Source organism: Acinonyx jubatus, chromosome E4, assembly GCF_027475565.1.
Source record: "Acinonyx jubatus isolate Ajub_Pintada_27869175 chromosome E4, VMU_Ajub_asm_v1.0, whole genome shotgun sequence".
Taxonomy (NCBI): Eukaryota; Metazoa; Chordata; class Mammalia; order Carnivora; family Felidae; genus Acinonyx; species Acinonyx jubatus.
This window is the reverse complement of record NC_069395.1, coordinates 59,213,739-59,235,645: the sequence shown is the minus strand read 5'-3', so window position 1 is coordinate 59,235,645 and position 21,907 is coordinate 59,213,739. Positions and strand designations below refer to the sequence as shown.

The 21,907-nt window shown below is 38.2% G+C and overlaps 1 protein-coding gene across 2 annotated transcripts in view; it reads right to left on the bottom strand.

Moving 5' to 3' along the window:
• The window catches only part of FMN2 (formin 2), a 393,129-nt gene that overhangs the window by 193,135 nt on the left and 178,087 nt on the right, over positions 1-21,907 (bottom strand). For both annotated transcript variants that reach the window (XM_027046367.2, XM_053209733.1), the window contains exon 8: positions 8,230-8,317. In XM_027046367.2, coding sequence (XP_026902168.2) covers positions 8,230-8,317 — 88 coding nt within the window. The remainder of the gene's footprint in view (positions 1-8,229; positions 8,318-21,907) is intronic.

Below are 21,907 nucleotides of genomic sequence, written 5' to 3'. Positions count from 1 at the left end.
ACAAACTCTAGGTAATGAATTTTTAAGACATATTCTTATATTAAATTTCTAAAAGTAGGTTTTAATGAAAGTGGACCTATCTCGCATGTATTTTTCTCTGCGACAAGGCTACAATTGATGAAAAGGTTACACAGCTCACTGGATGGAGCCCGCTTTCTTCTCAAATTTCTAATTCTAATTGACTTTACATTTCAATGAAAACCATTCACTAAACTTCCCAGTAGCATTTACTAGATTTTTAATGTCCCAATAAGTATAATAAACAGGACTTAAAACTCTATGTCCTAGGTGAGGAAAACACTTAAAATAAAGGTAAAAAAGGGGGCATGAAGCAATTTCTAAGTGAGCCTTGTAAACTTGAGTTTCACAAAGAAGCCAGACACTGGAAAACCTGCCAGGCCAGAAAGAGAAACAACATTGCCCATACTGAACCCAGGTTTTGAGAATATTACAAAAATAAATAAATGATTATGGATAAACTTTCCTCTGGTAATTAATAGACAAGTGAAAAAGCTTGTGTCTCAAAGAATGAAATCAGAAACTCTACTAAAGAGACCAGGAGTTTGTAATCTACAACTCATTTGGTAGAAAATTTCATGAAAAAAACGCTATTCGGTGGCAGCCCGAAAGGGTGAAAAAGCTGCTATGTGTGTAGGCTATCAAAATACACGGGAAGAGTTACCATAAGTTCTCAGAGTTAAGAAAGGGTATCTCTAGGTTTTAAAGAAGTGTTTTTATACTTTACATTCATAGCTAGAAACCAGCGTAGCCGTCAGTTGAATAATATGTCAAAGCAAGAAACAGAAGCATCTGTCTGTGTCTCCACTTAAGATTCTACTCCTGCTTCTTACCAAAACTCACTGTAGCAACCAAGTCAAACTGCCTTCCCCTGCTACCCTCACAAGCCACCCACAGCCAACAGTGGTCCATGAGGAATATGGTTGACACGCTGCACAGAGACAATGATTTAGAAATCACACAGCTAGGGGAGACCCCAGCCTTTTAAATTTCCAAAACAAATTGCTCTCCTTGCAGACAAAGTACAGTCCAAGGATGTGTCCATGCTCACCTTCTAGGAGCTGCTAATATAAATAATTCTCATATTTATCTCCATCCAGAAAACAGAAATGGACACAGCTCAGTACTAACATTCAATATTTTAGTAATACTGATGGAAAACCCAAGCTCCAGAAGAATCAAGTCTGCGTTAGTTATGCACCCCTTGAACTTAGACTCCCACTCCTCCTCTCTCATCTTGCTCTCAGAGGTCATCAGGTGCAGCTTCTGTATTCCACTACCTCTGTTGTCTCATGGTAAAGGCTTGTAGCAGAACATGTTCTCAATAACAGGAGAAGGAATAAAATCTCTAAGTTCTCCCTCCTCACTGGTTGGCCAGATTCTGAGTTCAAACATCTCCAAAGCCTATAAACGAACTCCTTTTCTAAGAAATGCAGAAAGGTGAGGACAGAATATTGACCATTTAATGTGTGTGTGTTTACAGGAAATAATTCATTTAGTCGCCCTTTCTAAAATGAGGAGACTGAGGTACAGAGATATGAGGAAAATCACCCTGGTTTACTCAGCTAACCAGTGGCAGCACTGGGATTCAAATCTGTCTTACCCAGAATCTTTATCAAGTCTGTCAGGTGGTGCCGCTAACAAATATCACAGATTGAGTGGTTTAAAAAGGAATTAAGTTCTCCCAGTTCTGGAGGCTTGAACTGGTAAGGACCCTCTTCCTAGTTTGCAGAGACTGTGGCCTCAGTTCTTCTTAAAGGATGTTAATCCCATCATGGGAGCCACCCTCATGAGCTCACCTAACCTGATAATCTCCCAAAGGCCCCACTGTCAGTACAATCACACTGGGGATTAGGGCTTTGAACATATGAATTGGGGGCTGGGGGGAGAAATACATTCTGTCCCAAATAAAATCCAAGCAGCTCGGCCCTGGAATCATGCTCTTAATCAATGCTAGTCTACACGTGAAAGTAAAGGGAAAAACGCAGGGAAATACAGACACAAGGAATAAAGAAATATGCTTAGAGTGTGAGTACAAAATGAAAGCAAGGACTGAACTAGGGAGATAGAGCGTATTTCCCTATATACTCTCTGAGCATCAGTAAACTGGAAAGTTCCATGCTCTATGTGTCACAAGCTTTTTTACAAGCAATCACAACCTGCTTTCATTCATCAATAAGTTCAGCCCAGGTTGTTTTTCTAGAGCAAATTTGTTTATCTTTGCTTGGTTCAATCATGAACAAGCAACTCCATTAATAATTCCCTCTAAAGTATTTTTCCTCCATTAATTCATAGCTGTGAAAAAAAAAAAAAATCTGCTTCATTCTCTAAGGAAGAGACCCAATAAACAAACTGAGGAATATGTACGAAATGACACTTAAAGGAATAAACAAAAATTTGCTAAATATATTTTCTAGAACTTTAGTAACTGAAAAACAACTGAGGGCCCAAAGTGCTTTGGCCAGTTCCCTTTTCGCATATGGTGCATATTCTCATTTTATTAGGTAACACAGGTCCTCGTTCTGAAACAAGCTAATACACTGCAGAGGGCAGTGAAGTAGGAGCCGAAGGAACTGGACACCCATTCGGATCCTATTAAGGTGAAGCCCCAGGCAAGCTTAATCTAGAAGTCTCTATTCCCTCCATTGTATAATGAACAGTTATAACTCCCTTTTCTGGACCACTTTACACAGCTACAGGCTTACCTCATTTTATTGTACTTAGCTTTATTGACTTGGCAGATACTGCGTTTTTTTTAAAAGTTGAAGGTTTGTGGAAATGCTGCTAGGAGCAAGTACATTGGTGCCATTTTTCCAACAGCATTTGCTCGCTTTGTGTCACTGTGTCACATTTTGATAATTCTCACAATATTTCAAATTTTGCATTATTATTATATTTATTATGGTGATCTGTGCTCAGTGATTATAACCCACTGAAAACTCAGATGATGGGTTAGTATTTTTCAGCATAAAGTATTTTTTAATTAAGATGTATACATGATTTTTAAAAATAAAATACTACTGTGTACTTACTAGACTACACAATATAGTATAAACATAAACTTTATTTGCACTGGAAACCAAAACACTCATTTGATATAGCTTATTTCGATATTTGCCTTACAACAGTTATCAGGATAAGGCTTCTAACAACTCTGATCTCCTTTGAAGGAGGACAATGACAGAAGATCAAAAGAACAGCAACATGAAGCAGGTTCCAATAAGAAATCAGAAATTAACAGATAGACTTCACTGGAATTTAAAGCTAAAAGCATGTTATCGTCCTTGTAAGGTATCCTTAACTGCATTTTTAAGTGTTTGAAAAAGCAACCTTTAGGCTTAGAGACCGAAGAATAAAAATAAACATGATTTTATTTGCCAGGTGGTTTGCATAGTTATCTTATTTAATATCAAGACACATGATTTTGATAAACCAGATTTAAAGAGGATAGACATTTCAACAAGGACATAATTTAGTATTTGTTGCCCATGGGCTCATAATACTAGTTGGCTTTAGATAGCACAGACGTTAAAAGAAAGGAACGAGGGCTATTAATTAATACTTTGGGCTGCCCAATCCTGAAAGATTAGCAAAACTTATTTTCTAGGGGTGGGATGATTAAATACATCTTAGGTATCCCTTGCTACAGTATCTTTAATCTATTTTTTAAATAGGCAGGGTTTTTTAAGGTTTATTTTTGACAAAGAGAGAGGAAGACACAGAATCTGAAGCAGGCTCCAGGTTCCAAGCTGTCAGAACAGAGTCTGAACTGGGGCTCAAATTCACAAACCGCAAGATCATGACCTGAGCTGAAGAAGCTTAACTGAGTGAGCCACCCAGATGCCCCATCTTTAATCTATTTTAAAACATATATACTAAGGTGATGTAATGGTATATATGAGCCAGTTAAAGCTTCAACTTAAGGAGCAGTCACTTGTCTTTAACACCCATACCTCAGGGATGGTAGGCCAGCACTACGTAAGAAAGGCCATACTTCAGAGTCAGTTATCACAAGCTCCTCATCTATCCCTATGTAGATCAGTAACTGAGACTTTGCTAGTTAACATTCTAATATCTGAAACGGGACTTCACTGGTGAAACTAAAAGAATATAAGACATGCAGGTTAGCTAAAATCTCTTAGACATGCTCTACTCCACCCTGCCCACAGACAGAGCATGAAAACTTAGTGGAGTAAGTCTATAGCCCAGATCTTTAAGGACGCTGCCTGAAGCTTAGTCTCTAAATGGTCTTGGGTCCAGACATTGGCTGAGTTAGATTTCTAGTTGCCAGGTACAGAATATAAGGCTAACAGATTCCTGCCTCTGGGAGGTGTTTGCATCAATCTGGAGCAAACCTTTCAGACAAGATATTGATGAGAGTACCAAAAGGACAGACAGCTAGACAATCTCAGGTTTACAAAACAGGCTTTCCACACTGTGAACTGAAGTTCCCTAGCCAATAAATAGTTGTTTGACAAATACATGTATATGAAGGAGAATTAGATCAGAAATTCACTTCCATGTGATCTGATAGTAGAGTTGCCCTACTCCTGATGTTCCTGAAAAATTTCCCATTTGTACCTGCTGCACAGGCAGTATTAGTCATAGCACCCCCTTGCACTCTCAAAGGTATCCAGGTTTGGATGGTAAATTATGTGGATATTCTGCCTCATAGTGAGACGGGGTGGGGTAAAACTGAGCCTTATGAAATTTGAAATTGCCCTGCAGCTACTGTTTCCCACTAAAATGGACCTGGAGCTGTGAATACCACACTGACGCCCAAAATATGGATGGAATGCTGTATAGAAACTTCAGTCTCTTTTAACAAACTCAACTACAGAGCTGGAGGATACTCTCATAATACCAACTTCTGAAAATAATGGGCTAGATGATTTGAATCAATCCTCCCATGAGAACAATTTAAAATGCTGGATAAAATATATTTATAAAATTGTTTAAAAGCATCAAAAATCAGTCAAGATAGGAATTATCATGCTAAACAAGAGTATATAAGAAAATGAGCCAGTTCATAAAGTGCTTTAGCCCTATCCCAACAAATCTGCACTTTCTGTTGACAGCCTAATGGAGCCAAAAGCCAAATATCAAAGCTCAGGGTCCACCCAAAGTACAGATTCTAGACCCATCTGACAATAAACTGGGACTCCAAAGGAAACCAACTATGCAGTGGATAAGCAGTTAGCATTGCCTCAGGGGATCCCTTGAGCTTGATTTAAGGAAATCCTAAACCCATAGTGACCCTAAGGCCCTAGAAAAGAAAGGAAAATCCGTTCTGAAAAGTACATTCATCCTAGACTTTAAATTATTCTAAACCATTGGAGTGGTCTTTTTTTTTTTTTCTTCAGAGGTGGCACACCACAGTTTCACCCTTTCCACTGTAAAACTGTTGTAATTTACAGGATAGCTTAGAAGTTACCAGACACATTTACAACTGCATTAGAACTCAGGTCTTCACTGCAACATTTGTGTGCACATGTGCATGCACGCACACACACACACACACACACACACACACACACACATACACACACACAGTTAATCATTTGGGACTGTCTCACTTGTACTGCCATATTAGTAAACTTAGTCAAGAAACAGATCCCTTCTCTCCTCTCTGCCCTTTGACTCTATTTAACACTGAGGACTCTATATGTGCCATTGTAGAAAAAAACCTACCTTTACCTCCCTTTGAGTCTGAGCAGGATGTGGTGCTTAGTGGATGTAGAGGCAAGACCACGATTAGATTTTTGGCACCCCTAATCTAAACCTTCCACATTAATTACTCTTACACAGCACTTTAAAAATAGAAGCATTACAAAGTAAGCTCAACTCTAACCTTTCCTAGAGTTTTGGTGAGGGAGAAGGGAAAGAGAGAAAACAATTCCTGCTGCTTTTTACAATATTACATATACTTTGTTTTCAAGATACCGATGCTGTTTGTAGAAAAAGGACAATCTTGAAGGAGCAGCTCATATGAATGAAAAGAACAGGACCAGCAAGTGAAGAAGGCTGGGTACAAGTTCAGCCTGTCCCATTAACATGCTTTGTGACATCGAAAAAGAAACCTGACCACCAAACGATCTTAGTTTGCTCTTCTATAAGATGACACTGGAGGTCTGGATAAATTCTGTGGCTGCTTCTACAACCAAAATCAATGATGTTTATGCTTCTGTGGATTTCTCAGTGGAGGCATATCCTGATAGAAGTCAAGTTTATTCTAGAGGCCACAAGTGATTCACACATGTAAATCATGGTCCCAGACACCATACTGAGACAGAACAGGACTTTATTCACTGAAAGGCACACCACTTGCTTCTTCAGACTTAAATTCTAAGGCGGCTGTTTTTTTTTTTTTAGAAAACCATGTGCAGGGTTTCAAAGTGATTCAAGCAATCACTTCACATCCTAATAGGATAAAGTTTATGCATAATTCTGTGTGACCCTTCAACTACTGACGTTCATGCCATGTTATTGTTAGCGTTGCATGTTAAGCTAGCAAATTTTCAATGAACTCTCACTGGCGTTACCACAGACGCAGATGTTAGGCGGACTCCTTTGTTCATAAGGTTCTCATTATTAACTCAGCCCGGATTGAATATTTGACTGAAGGAAAGGACCATATCATTATTTTCAGATTTCATTCTATGACTTAACTGGGCTACATCTGCCAGCTTGAGAAACGCCAAGTACTTTTGGCGCCAGCCTTGGTGTCCTGTTCTATGACTACTACCCCCAATGCTTCAGTTTGAGGAAGCCTCCTCACCATCAAAACAGTTTAATAAAAACTTAAATTATGATTAAGAGTTACTCATCAATTGACAGGGCATACCAGGCTTGTGCTATTTATGAATGATTCCACAAAATATTTTAAAGCTAACAAATAGAATCCGCATTCATAAAGGGTAAGCTAGAAAGCCAGTTGAATGTTTCCATGATTTATAGAGTCTGTGTTCTACTTGAAGCCATATTTCTTTACTAGGTAAACTGGCATGCCATTGGATGAGTCAATCTGCTTTAAATCTATTCTAAGGCTCTGGGCAGCTTATGGATCGTTCTGAATATAAATTTAATTCCTTTATTCACCTTGGGCCACATCTCTTAGCATAAATGTGATAGGAAGATATGGAATAGGAATGGCTGTTAATTATAGGCTAGGATTCAAATATTTAAAATATTAAGCCACTTAGAAAATGTTAAAATCACCCTGACTCCAAACACAGAAAATATTTTATAAGCCTGGGTAAAGATATAAATTAAAACAACATAAAAGACATAACAAAAGGTCATGATATTACTGCTTCCATGTATATGGATCACTAACAATAATATAAGTGGGCAAGAATCATTTGAAACCATCTTTGATGGTTATTAGAAAAATAGCCATGCATAGAAAAGCCCACGGGTTTACATACAGTCATCCCAAATAATTGAAAGAAGAGGGGCAGCTTTCCACCCTAAAAAGTTATAAATAATAAATTTCCTTTAGCAATTCTTTCACCAACTCATCGTATCTCAGAGGAAGACTAAGAGAACATGCCCCCTTGTCCATCCAATGATTTATAGACATCTGTGACAAATGATCATTCAACCTCTTGAACACTTTTCAGTTTTAATTACTATACATGGCAATCCAGTCTACTGTTTGACATCTCTAATCCTAAAAACATTCTTAAAACAACAACAATCAAAACAAGCATCCATGTAACTCCTACACTGGTTGAAGCCAACCTTTTAGAAAATTTATGTTAGCTCATCAAACACTTGAGATTCAAGTCCCAATATATTTCTCTCTCCAATACACTATCTCTAGCTATTTTCAATGGCTGAGACCTACCTCATTATTATCCTGTTTATCAGTCACTCTTTGAGAATGGCATCCAGAAGTAAACACCTCAGATAAAGTCTAATTAGTTACAGGGCACAGTGAGACCAGTATTTATGATGAATCAAAAATCAAATTTTATTAATGCATACTAAATATGTCACATGAGAATTAGGCTTTTAGCAAGATACAGAAACAACACAAAAGCCAAGGTACGAGTAGCCCTTCCAGAAACGATCATGGAAGAAAGATCGGTAGCATTCATACTAATCTCAATATAACTCTAAATACTCTAAATAACTTTACCACCAAATATCACATCCTTCTGCCCAAAATCGGGTATTCAAAAGCTGGATCTTTATTTGTATACTTACCATGTTGTATATCTTTCATATCTAAGTGAAGGCTAGACATTAATATTCCAACTGCTTGTGACCTTTTGTTGCTTAATAACTTGACCACCTGCTCAAAGAAAGGAAAAGAGGGAAATGTTAATTTGAACTCCAAGGATATGCTTTACTACATGTTATTTTTAATCCTAAGTGAAAAACACATAACTTAAAGTCATTACTTTACTACATTACTAAAGTATTCAAAACTGATTTGAACTTTTGTGTTTTATGACTTATACCTTCAAATCCACCATATTCACCCATAAGCCTCAATAGCATGCTGTTTACTAGTCTTTTAAGAATGGGATCTGTCAACAAGTAAAATTTCTAATAGTTTAGAAGATTAGTTTCATCTCTGTGAAAAAACAATTACACATTTGATAATTTGCAGCCTGAGATTTGAAGAGTTCCTTTTGTACTGCCGGCCCTTGAAACACTGGTCAACAAGTGAAAGATAAAATCTATACACAGAAAATCCATTTGATCGGACCCATTTGAGGCCAAAGTAGAAACTGTGCTTTGATTCTCGTCTTTTAGAAAGCTCACTGCTTTACTGGCAGTCCCTCATGTTCTGCATTTGGCCCACATTTTGTGGAGAACTTTCCAACTAATTAATAGAGGAATACAAGAAGCAAATCCAAAGGGCTATGTCTGCTCAGTCTCTAATCTGGCTTTCTAGGGAGTCCTAAAGAGTCAGTCAATGTGCACACCTCACAAGAAGTCTTCCCAAAATAAAGGTGGGCACATTGTTATTGGACACACACATTTAAAATATGTTTTCCAGCCACCACTGATAAATCCTGATTATGAAACCATTATCCCAGGCCCTGATCTTGTGGAGGGCAACAATTTCTATTTACTCTCTTGGTTTTGTTATAAATCTGCTTAGAAAAACACTGGAGGAAAAGGGGAAAAAAGGTTATGGTCAGATTACCAGAAGTGACAGCTGCCCTAACAGCTATCACATTTGCTGACCTTGTCTTTCTTTCTGGTTTAAGTTGGGCCAATCAGTAAACTAATAACATAATCATGACCAGCTGTCACACAGAGTCACAAAGTAAAACAATATTCTTAATAGCAATAATAGCATTCTTGGTTCCCCAGCAGGGATGGGGGTGAGGAATAAAACAAAACACTTTCAGAAGGACCAACCACAAAACCCTCACTTCTGAAAGCTTTCTGTAGAAAGGAATAATACCCCACAAGAGACAGTGCTTCCTCAAAAGAATATATATGTATGTCTATGTACATATGTACACACACATATATTATTCTCTTTTTAATATTTATTTATTTTTGAGAGATAGAGACAGAGTGAGAGTGGGAGAAGATCAGAGAGAGAAGGAGACACAGGATCTGAAGCAGGCACCAGGCTCCGAGCTGTCAGCCCAGAGCCTGATGCAGGGCTCGAAGTCACGAACCGTAAGATCATGACCTGATTTTGATTCTCAATTTCTTCTCTAAACATTTTATTAATTTTCAGCTAAAGTATTAGCTTAGAACTTGAGTGTGAATCCACTCACACCCCCAAGTATTTCCATCAATAGTGTAATCTTCTTCAGAAGTGAACAGAAACATAATATCAGAAAAACAAAAGGCATGTATTCTGTCCTCAAAAACACTTTCTAACTTCAGATAAATGCAATCTGGGTCCCATCCGTGATACTCTGACGAAATTAAGTGCATTTGAATCCATATGTCAGTTGACCTCACTGCCGTGCTGACAGCCTGATCACAACCTCATAGGAAATACTCCATGGCTCCTGCCAGCCCTTCTCAGACCTTTTCAAGGTGAATTATTCTGATTTCACCATAAATACTGGCATACTTCACAGTTCTGTTCTTAGCACTTTATTCTGTTCACTTTATACCTATGATTTCTCTTCTAGAGATGTACCTGCCCGCACTTATAACTTCATTCTTGTAACTGTATCCCCAACTTTACACTATTCCACTTTCCTAACAGATCTCTGCACATAAATTTCCATTGGATGTGTTTAAAACCAAACTCATCATCAGTTCCACCCCCAAACCATTCTATCTTCTCCTCTTTTATTCCATATGTTGCGATAAAGGTACCACCATTTTCCATCTACCTACTAAAGTTAGAAATCTAGAAATCAATCTAGACACTTACCTCTACTTCATCTGTATACTCTGGTCTCTTAACAAGTCCTGTCAATCATAACTCCTTTCATATCTTTGGAACCAACCCTTCCTCGTCAACTCTATTGTCATCATTTATATCTATGTTATATCTCACATAGATCAGTGCAAAAATTTTTGAAGTAGTCTCCCAAATCTAGTACGATAGTTCTCAAAGTGTGTTCCCTGGACCAGCAGGCATGCTCATCACAACAATCACTACGTTGCACACCTGAAAATCTGGGCATCAGATTTTCATAAACATGTACTTCAAAAAACCTTTTAAGTGATTCTAGAATCACTGATGACTCTCACTGCTTCCTGTCCATTCTTCAAACTGATTTCCAAGTACCATCTCTAAGAATGCTGATATTTGCATGTCATTCCCTTGCTTTTTAAACCTGAGTGGCTCATGTTTACAGGTTAGTCTTTTTTTTTTTAATTTTTTAATGTTTATTTATTCTTGAGATACAGAGAGAGACAGAGAGACAGAGAGAGTGTGTGTGAGTGGGGCAGTTGGAGAGAGAGAGAGAGAGAGAGAGAGAGAGAGAGAGAGAGAGAGAGAGAATCTGAAAGAGGCTCCAGGCTCTGAGCTGTCAGCACAGAGCCCGACACAGGGTGGAAGTCATGGACTGTAAGACCATGACCTGAGCCGAAGTCAGAGGCTTAACTGACTGAGCCAGCCAGGTGTCCCTACAGGTTAGTCTTTTGAAAGGTCATATAGACTTTCAGTCCATGAGCAAAGAATATCCTCTATTTGTTTGTGTCATCTTCAATTTCTTTCACTAATTTTTTTGTCGTTTTCAGAATATAGACTGGAAGAATTAATATTGTTAAAATGCCCATAACCTAAAGCAATCTACAGATTCAATGCAATCCCTATCAAAATACCAATAGAATTTCTCACAGAACCAGAACAAGTAATCCTAAAATTAGCATGGAATCACAAAAGACCCTGAGTAGCCAAACCAATCTTGAAAAAGAAAAACAAAACTGGAGATATCACAATCTCCAGGTTTCAAGACACACTACAAAGCTATAATAATCAAAACAGTATGGTACTGGCACTAAAACAGACACAAAGATCAGTGGAACAAAATAGAAAACCTAGAAATAAACCCAAAATTGTATGGTCAATTAATCTATAATAAAGGAGGCAAGCATAGACAATGGGGAAAGATAGTCCCTTCAATAAATGGCGCCAGGAAAACTGGACAGCTACATGCAAAGGAATGAAGCTGGACAACTTTCTTACACCATAGACAAAAATAAGCTCAAAGTGTATTAAACACCTACATGTGAAACCTGAAACCATAAAGCTCCTAGAAAACCAACATAGGCAGTAATCTCTTTCACATGGGCCCTAGCAACATTTTTCTAGAAATGTCTTCTCTGGCAAGGGAAACAAAAGCAAAAATAAACTATTGGAACTGCACCAAAATAAAAAGCTTTTGCATAAAAAGGAAATCATCGATAAAATGAAAAGACAATGTACTGAATTGTAGAAGATATGGGCAAATGGCATATCCAATAAGGGGCTAATATCCAAAATATATAAAGAACTTATATAACTCAACACCCATCATCATCATCATCATCATCATCTGATTAAGAAATGTTGGGGGGTGTCCAGGGGGGCACCTGGGTGGCTCAGTCTGTTAAGCGTCCAACTTCGGCCCAGTTCATGATCTCATGGTTCGTGAGTTTGAGCCCTGCATTTGTCTCAGTGCTGATAGCTCAGAGCCTGGAGCCTGTTTCGGATTCTCTTTTTCCCTCTCTCCGTCCCTTCCCCACTCATGCTCTGTCTCTGTCTCTGTCTTAATAAACGTTAAAAAATAAAAATAAAAAAAGAAATGGGCAGGAAACCTAAATAGATATTTTTTCCAGAGAGGACATCCAGATGGTCAAGAGATACATGAAAAGATGTTCAACATCACTAATAATCAAAAAAATGCAAATCAAAACCACAATGAGATATCACCTCACACCTGTCAGAATGGCTAGTATACAAAAGACAAGAAATAACAAGTGCTGGTGAGGATATGAAGAAAACAGAACTCATATGCACTGTTGGTGAGAATGTAAATTGGTGCAGCCACTGTGGAAAACAGTATTGAGCTTACTTAAAAAATTAAAAATAGGAATACCACATGATCTAGTAATTCAACTACTAGGTATTTACCCAAAGGAGATGAAAACACCAATTTGAAGAGACATATGCACCCCAATGTTTATTGCAGCATTGCTTACAATAGCCAAGATAAGGAAGCAATCCAAGTGTCTACTGATAGATGAATGGATAAAGAAGATGTTGTGTATACATTTAATGGAATATTACTCAGCCATTAAAAAGAATGAGATCTTGCCATTTTTGACAACATGGATGGACCTATAGGGGATTATTCTAGGTGAACTAAGAGAAAGAAAAATACCATATAATCTCACTTATATATGGAATCTAAAAAAGAAAACAAGTGAACAAACAAATATAGAAATAGACTCATAAACACAGAGAACAAACTATTGATTCTCAGAGAGAAAGAAGGTGGAAGATTGGGATACAGAAGAGAAGTGGGAGATACAGGCTTCTTGTTACGGAATGAATAAATCATGAGAATAAAAGGTATAGAATAAAGAATATAGTCAATGATACTATAACAGTGATGTATAGAGACAGATGGTAGCTATGCTTGTGGTGAGCATAGTATAACATATAAAGATGTTGAGTCACTATGTTGTACACCTGAAATTAATGTAACACTATGTGTCAACTATACTTCAATTAAAAAACAAAATAAAATATCACATAGACTGTGCACTTGCTTTTTGTTATAATTCAAACAAACTTACTACAAGCTGTATTTTACATTTAAATGCCTAAGATTACAGGTAGGAATAATAATTATCCATCATATTCTAGAAGGCATACACACAGGAGAGAACAGATGTCCAAAAGGATCGGTTCTACAGTTCCCTAGGGTGACTCAACCTTTTTATTACAAACCATAGTCTTTATGTATCTTTTTTTTTTAAAGCCATCTGGATAACAAGAACCTGAAACTATCAAACTAGAATGTTCTTAGAATCCAGTGACCACAGGTGCAATGGAGAAGATAGTGAACTCTTAGAAGATGGTCTCAGAAAACGTAGCTGAAAAATGGAAGATGCAGAATTAATAGATTTAGACCTACAAAGTTAGAACATATAGCCAGAGAAGGATTATTTTGAGTCTATCTAAATTCACATCAGAATCAGTTAATATTTTTTTTTTGAGAGAGAGAGTGCACATGAGCAGGGGAGAAGAGTGGGGGGGAGAGAGAAAGAAACTTAAGCAGACTCTATGCTTGGCATGGAGCCCAAAACAGGTTCAATCCCACAACCCTGGGATCATGACCTGAGCCAAAACCAAGAGATGGACACTCAACTGACTGAACCACCCAGGCAACCCACAGCTAATATTCTTTAAAAAAGTTTTTATCTTAGATTACCCTGGGAGGCAGGACTGTGTAGAGGCTATGAACATGGGACTCTGGAAAATAATGTGGTATTTCTCAAACTTTGATATGCACATTAATTACCTAAAATATTTTTTAAAATGCCTATTCTGATTCTCATGCAGATTAGTTCTAGGAAGGGCTTTCTGAAAAAGCTACTCCAACATTGTAACATTTCAGTTCCCTCATCTAAAAAAATAACAGCACCATCAATTTCAAAAAGCTGCAGTGAGTATTCAGCATAATGTACTTGACACTCTTAGGAATAAACCTAGCAAATAGTGTAGTCACTACAATAGTAATAGCTATAAGAAGTTTAAATACTTAGGAAAGCATTTTATTTTATAATTTTTTTAAGTTTATTTACTTATTTTGAGAGAGAGAGGGTGAGCGGGGGAGGAGCAGAGAGAGAGGGAGACAGAGAATCCCAAGCAGGCTTTGCACTGCCTGCACAGAGCCTGACACGGGACTTGAACACATGAAACTGTGAGATCATGACATGAGCTGAAACCAAGAATCAGACTTCAACTGACTGAGCCACCCAGGAGCCTACTTAGGAAAGCATTTTAAATGGTTTCTCAGGCCACCTGGGTGACTCAGTCAGTTAAGTGTCTGACTCTTGGTTTCAGCTCAGGTCATGATCTCTTGGTTTGTGAGTCCGAGCCCCTCATTGGGCTCTGTGCTGACAGTGCAGAGCCTGCTTGGATTCTCTCTCTCCCTCTCTCTGCCCCTCCACTGTTCACTCTCTCTCTCTCTCTCTCTCTCAAAATAAATAAATTTAATAAATAAATAGTTTCTCAAAAATACAATATCTGTCAACTTTTCATTACTCAGTTTAAGTCCATAGGAGAATTAAAAATCTCTTCCTTTCATGTAATTTCCTAGGAAATCCAGACCTTTATTAGTTCAGAGTAGTTTTCCAGGGGCATCAAAAGACCTCTCCATTAATCCTCTTCCTTAGCATTCTAAATGACCAATGGCACGTCTGCTCTGACCAGGTGCAATATTGGGTCATGGGAAGAGAACAAAGCCCCAGTCAAACTTTCAGAATCCTAGTATAGTTAATATAACTAGGCTGCATAACTAGAAATGTGTTTTAAATTATTAATTAAGTTTTGGCCATATTTCGTTCTTTCTCACTGCCACGTAGTATTCCATTGTGTACATAAACCACAATTTCTTTATCCATTCATCAGTTGATGGACATTTAGGCTCTTTCCATAATTTGGCTATTGTTGAGAGTGCTGCTATAAACATTGGGGTACAAGTGCCCCTATGCATCAGCACTCCTGTATCCCTTGGGTAAATTCCTAGCAGTGCTACTGCTGGGTCATAGGGTAGATCTATTTTTAATTTTTTGAGGAACCTCCACACTGTTTTCCAGAGTGGCTGCACCAGTTTGCATTCCCACCAACAGTGCAAGAGGGTTCCCATTTCTCCACATCCTCTCCAGCATCCATAGTCTCCTGATTTGTTCATTTTAGCCACTCTGACTGGCATGAGACTGGTATCTGAGTGTGGTTTTGACTTGTATTTCCCTGATGAGGAGTGACATTGAGCATCTTTTCATGTGCCTGTTGGCCATCTGAATGTCTTCTTTAGAATCCCAATCAAAATTGCACCAGCATTCTTCTCAAAGCTAGAACAAGCAATCCTAAAAATTGTATGGAACCACAAAGACCCCGAGTAGCCAAAGTAATATTGAAGAAAAAAACCAAAGCAGGAGGCATCACAGTCCCAGACTTTAGCCTCTATTACAAAGCTGTAATCATCAAGACAGCATGGTATTGGCACAAAAACAGACACATAGACCAATGGAATAGAATAGAAACCCCAGAACTAGACCCACAAAAGTATGGCCAACTAATCTTTGACAAAGCAGGAAAGAATATCCAATGAAAAAAAGACAGTCTTGTTAACAAATGGTGCTGGGAAAATTGGACAGCAACATGCAGAAGATTGAAACTAGACCACTTTCTTACACCATTCACAAAAATAAACTCAAAATGGATGCAGGACCTGAATGTGAGACAGGAAACCATCAAAACCCTAAAGGAGAAAGCAGGAAAAAAACCTCTCCAACCTCAGTCGCAGCAATTTCTTACTCGACACATCTCCAAAGGCAAGGGAATTAAAAGCAAAAATGAACTATTGGGACCTCATAAGATAAAAAGCTTCTGCACTGCAAAGGAAACAATCAACAAAACTAAAAGGCAACCAACGGAATGGGAAAAGATATTTGCAAATGACATATTGGACAAAGGGCTAGCTAGTATCCAAAATCTATAAAGAACTCACCAAACTCTTTGGGCTTTTCTAATTTCATTTCTGTAGTAATTCATATATAATGTATTTTACAAAAGTATCAAAACATAATGGTTTGGGGATTTAAAAACTGGTCCTTCACTAGGACAGCTTGAAGTAAGTATGCTTGGGCAAAGCCCTGCCCCAGGACAAAGGACAGTACTTAGGTGCTACAGACTGTTTGTGTACCCCAAAACATATGTGGAAGCCTGAGGATCAATGTGATAGTATTTGGATGTGGAGCCTGAGGGTGGTGATTAGGTCATAAGAGTAGAACTCTCATAAATGGGATTCATGCCCTTATAAAAGAGGACTCAAAGAGACCCTTCATCCCTTCTGCCTAGTAGAGTCGCAGCAGAAAGATGGCTGTCAGGAAGAGGGCTCCACCCCAAATAATGAATCTGCCAGTGCCTTGATCTTGGACTTCCCAGACTGCAGAACTGTGAGAAATAAATCTCTGTTGCTCATTAGCCACAAGTCTATGATATTCTGTTACAGCAGCCTGACTGGACTAAAGCACTGGGAAAGTAAGACCAGAATGATAAGACTTTGACCCAAAATCTACTCATAATTCCCCATATTTTCCCCTGAAACTTCAGGGTAAAGACAGAAGCATAACTATCAGTGAGACTGTAGGATCTCAGTGGTCCCCAGATGAAGATCATTTTATTTTTCTGCCTCTGCCCACATCATCCTGGGCACAGTTGAAAAACCCATGTTGCTGGTAAAGTAATAGCTGTTTTACTTTTAAGACATCCAAGGTGAGGGGCACCTTGGTGGCTCAGTTGGTTAAGCATCTGACTCTTGATTTTGGCTAAGGTCATGACCTCATGGTTCATGGGATGGAGCCCCACGTGCTGATAGCACAGAGCCTGCTTGGGATTCTCTCTCTCTCCCTTTCTTTCTCCACCCCTCCCCTTCTCACTTTTTCACTCCCAAAATAAATAAATAAACTTAAAAAAAGACATCCAAGTCAAAAAGTAAAGCAATGGAATATTAATTCACTAAACATTATTATTAGCATTAGTGCCCAGTATAACTCCCACACTTAAAATTAAGGACAAATCCTTAATGAACCCCTTAATGATAGACTTGCAATCAACACATTCATGTCAACATTAGAATAAGCAGAGAACAAAAATGATTGATGAATTCTCCAGAACCATGCTATCCAATACTGAATTATTGAACTAGCTCTTATAGCTAGTTGGGTACTTGAAAGTTTGTTTGTTTGTTTTAATTTCCATTTTGCCTATCTCTCTACACTTTTTTTTTTTAAGGAGGCCCAGTGTGGAGCCCAACGCAGGACTTAAACTCATGACCCTGAGATCAAGAACTGAGCCCGGACCAAGAGTCTGATGCTTAATGACTGAGCCACCTCTCTCTATGTTTTTTTTTTTAATATGGCTACTAGAAAATTGAAAATTGTATACGTGCCTTGCATTATATTTCTATTGGGCAGCACTGATCAATAAGATCTAACAAATTCAGACAAATTACTAAACCCATTTAGCTTGGACCTAGATTTCTTTTTTATCAAGTTCAAAAATAAAGGGAGCTAAAGATAACATCTGTGTCAAAGGTTCCTTGGCTATTGAATAAGCCTCACTTCCAGGTCAGTTAAAACAAAAACAGAAACAAAAACAAAACACCACATGCCAGATTTGTTCCCTATTAGATAGTGTAAGCAAAACAGGTCAAAAGTATACTTTGAGGGAATGACATGACCCAGATGCCAGAATATGAGGCCCCTGAATGAGTTTAGCAAGATTCTTCTTTCCACCACACAACACTCCAGAAAATTGAAACACCGCATATTCAAAATCCTTTCCTTTTAGAATGGATATGAACCTTCCAATTGTAGTGTACACTACTGGTTGATTATTAAAAAATCTAACCTAGATGAAGCTATTTATAGAAATTAAAGTTTTGGTGTTTTGGGGTTTTTTGTTTGTTTTTTGTGTTGTTTTTTTTTTAGTGCTTACAGAACTTGTCTGATCTGTTTTCAAGTGTCAATTTCCCCATTGAAATAGTAGTTAGTAAATAGGCCAGCAAAGTATCTTCCCTCACACACAACCAGGCAGTTTCTTGAACATACTTCCATACTTTCAACAGAACCTTTCCTTTACGAAATGTGTTCTAAACAATGTCCTTCTGCAACAGACCAGATTCCTTTTGTAGACCAGCCCATCTTATCTGAGGCTCTAAATGGAGCCTAATGTTGGCAAGCTACACATCTTAGCTGAAATTTTTGTTCTGTTCAATAGTCAGCTCTCTCCCCTCATACTCTTGGCTGGGTCCCAACATCTTTTATTTTTGTCTTCCTTAATTTTTTATCATTTCCGGAATATGTCATGTTTCTCTTCCTGCCTCAGGAAACAATATTTTGCAGTGTATTTGGATGGTTATTTCTCCAATTATTTGCCTGGATTCTTTGTCCACTTCCTACCACCAAACCTGCCCGCACTGCAAATCCTCCCTATTGTCTTCTTTTTACTTGTTAATTTGTTTGTTTGTTTTGCTTTGTTTTGTTTTGCTTTCCTCTCTTGTCTAACAAGTACAACCATGGTCCTTGGAAGGGCCTCACATATTTATATTGCACGGATAGCACACAGTTCTGACTACTAGTCTATGTCTTCAATTACCTCCTGTTCACTTCCACTTGGAGGCCTGCCCTCCTACAACTCAGCACGACCAAATTCTAAGCACATTGATTCAACAAAACTAAGGACCTCTGCAGCAAGTCCCATGTTTAAGAACTTATGCCACAAAATCCTCTTGATTATTTAGCAATAGAACTTCTGAGTTTTAGTGATTACATGGCTGGCCAGCTAACACAGCATTTTTCACAGCCTACTTTATACCTAGGTATAGCCATGTGACCAAGGCAATGCAGAGAACAATAGGGCACTGCCTTAAAAAGGAATCTCGTGGGGCTCTTGGGTGGCTCAGTCAGTAAAGCATCTGACTTCTGCTCAGGGCATGATATCCTGGCTTGTGAGTTCAAGCCCTGTGTTGAGCTCTGTGCTGACAGCTCAGAGCTGGAGACTGCTTCAGATTCTGTGTCTCCTTCTTTCTCTGCCCCTCCCCCACTCATGCTCTATCTCTTTCTCTCTCTCTCAAAAATAAATATTTTTTAAAAAGGAATCTCTTTGCTCTCTACTTCCTATTTTCTTCTTGAATTCTGTTTTAAGGCAGAATTATGGAAATAAGCCATCTTCAACCATAATATACCCTAGGGGAAGTGAAGCAACAAAGGAGCTTGGAAATCGATCTCTGGACAACCTAGTGGAATCAAGTGACTCTACCTGCCCAGACATTTCTGTATAGAGGGAAATGAACTTTCCATCTTTTATAGGTCACAGTAGATGCAGCCAAACCAATATATATTTTTTTATTCTTAATTTTATTTTTTTGCCAAACCAATATTTTAACTAAGGCATCCACTGAGTATAGGCATTCTACTAAACATCAGGGCAAATGCACAGACCAAGGAGATGAAGGAATTAATCATCCTCTGTTCAACTAGCTCTATTCTACAACCCTTGTATTCAGTCAGGGGTACCACCAGCCTGACATCAGTACGGAGACCTTTGACTCATTTCTCCTCTGCATTTCCATATCCGGTCATACATCAAAGTCCACTGATGTTTCCTTATCTTACCTTCCTCTCTTCATCTACCATCACCCTGGGGCAAGTTCTTTTTACCTCCTCACACAGTATGGGAGCTTCCTGCTTCCAAGTCCTTTGTCCTGCTTTAGACCACCACCCCATAAAGGCTGCTTTCGCCACACCATCCTCTTACCCTTATTTCTCTGCTCTATTTTTCATTGTCAAAATGACAGACTCAGACTACTCCCTGGGCAGAATGTTCAAGTATCATTCCTCAAGGCCACCTTTCTAAACCTCCTCCCATCTCTCATACAAGTCTTACCAGGGCTGAATTAGGACCCTCTTCTTTCGTATCATAAGACTGTATGTTTCCCTACTGTAATTTACACACCACAAAGTAGTTGTTGAGGTAATTCTCACTACAATGCAAGCATCTCCAGACAGAAGCTGTCCAATTGTATGCTTCAGTCCCAACAATGATGGATACGCTGAGGGCATTCATGCAGGGCAGGGCATGTCTGTTGAATAAGTGAGCCTTGTCTAAAACACTTTGCTTACTTCTGAAGCACCCCCACACCCTAATCTTGAAAAACAGTTACCAGTGGCACCTGGGTGGCTCAGTTAAGCATCCGACTATGGATTTTGGCTCAGGTCATGATCTCATGGCTCATGAGTTCAAGCCTCACATTGGGCTCTGTGCTGACAGCATGGAGATTGTTTGGGATTCTCTCTCTCCCTCTTTCTGTCTGCCTCCTACGCTCATACACATGCATATGCTCTCTCTCAAAATAAACAAATAAACTTAAAAAAATAGTTTCCACCCTTAGCTAGACATCAGAATGACCTAGGTAGTTTCTTAAATAAAGGTTCCTACTTTCCATTTTGAAAAGTCATTTTTCTCTAGAATAAAGCCCTGGAATATACATTCTCTTAAAAACTCCACAGCTAATGGTGATGCAACTCTAGAGAAGTATTCAAATACTTGCTGATTTAGTTGTGATTCTGCAATGAAACTCAAGTCCAGGACTGAAAGATAAGAATTCATATAATTTGATTCAGAGTCATGTTAAGACACAGTAGAAAGCCAATGTGAAGTATATATATTATGTAACACAAACCATATTTAAATGATTATTTAATCAGTCCACAGCGTTTTTTGTTGTGAATTCAGAACTTTTAGAAAAGTATTTTACCTAGTATTCCATGTGGCATAAATAATGAAGCTGATGTATCAAAGGTCTAAACATTAAATATCCAACAAATAGACAACCTGAAGTTGCAGTTTCTAATAATCTATTGAAATCACACACGAAAAGAAAGAAACTAAATAACTTGCTCACAGTCTAAATGCAGAGTCACAGCAAGGGTTTTGTTTCCTAATTCCTAGTCAGGGAGAGTGCATTACTTTCCTCTGAAATGGTTTCTCAGGATCTTGCTGGAAACTGATATTAGATTAGAGGGATAAATGGCCAGATCCAATAAGGCAAATCCTTCTCTGAGTAGGGTAAGATAAGAAGAGTCAACTGCAGAGATTAGGTAGAGGTAAATTCCAAAGCAGAATTATAGAATGTAAAAATCGCTGTTTCTCACACAGATATTAGAGCACAAGTCAGTATATCAAGTGGTAAGCAACCCACTCAAGAACAGATACAAAAAATATCCAAGAATGCTATGATGAGAAAGTAACAAGACAATAGAAGAAAACAGTAAAACAGTAAAAACTGCACAAAAAGCTTAAGAATAGAAGGAGATTCTGAGAGAGTATAATTCCCAGGCTCAGGATTTCTAACAATTTGAAATGTGTGGAGGTAAGAAATCTGTATTTCAGTCCATGCCTCTGCTTAAATTAGCAGCTATATAACTTTGAACAATTTCTTTATCCAAAGGATCTCAATTTCCCTATCTGTAGAATATAGTTAATAATCCATATGCAATATTCCAATAATTTATGGCAATCAAATACACAACAGGAAATACTTTAAAGTATAAAACATGTAGAAAATACAAGGTATTGGTGTTAATTAAATAATTCAATAAGTAGCAATTATATTTTATAATGCTATAAAAAGCACTTGAGCTTATTCCAAGAGAAAAAAACAAGCAA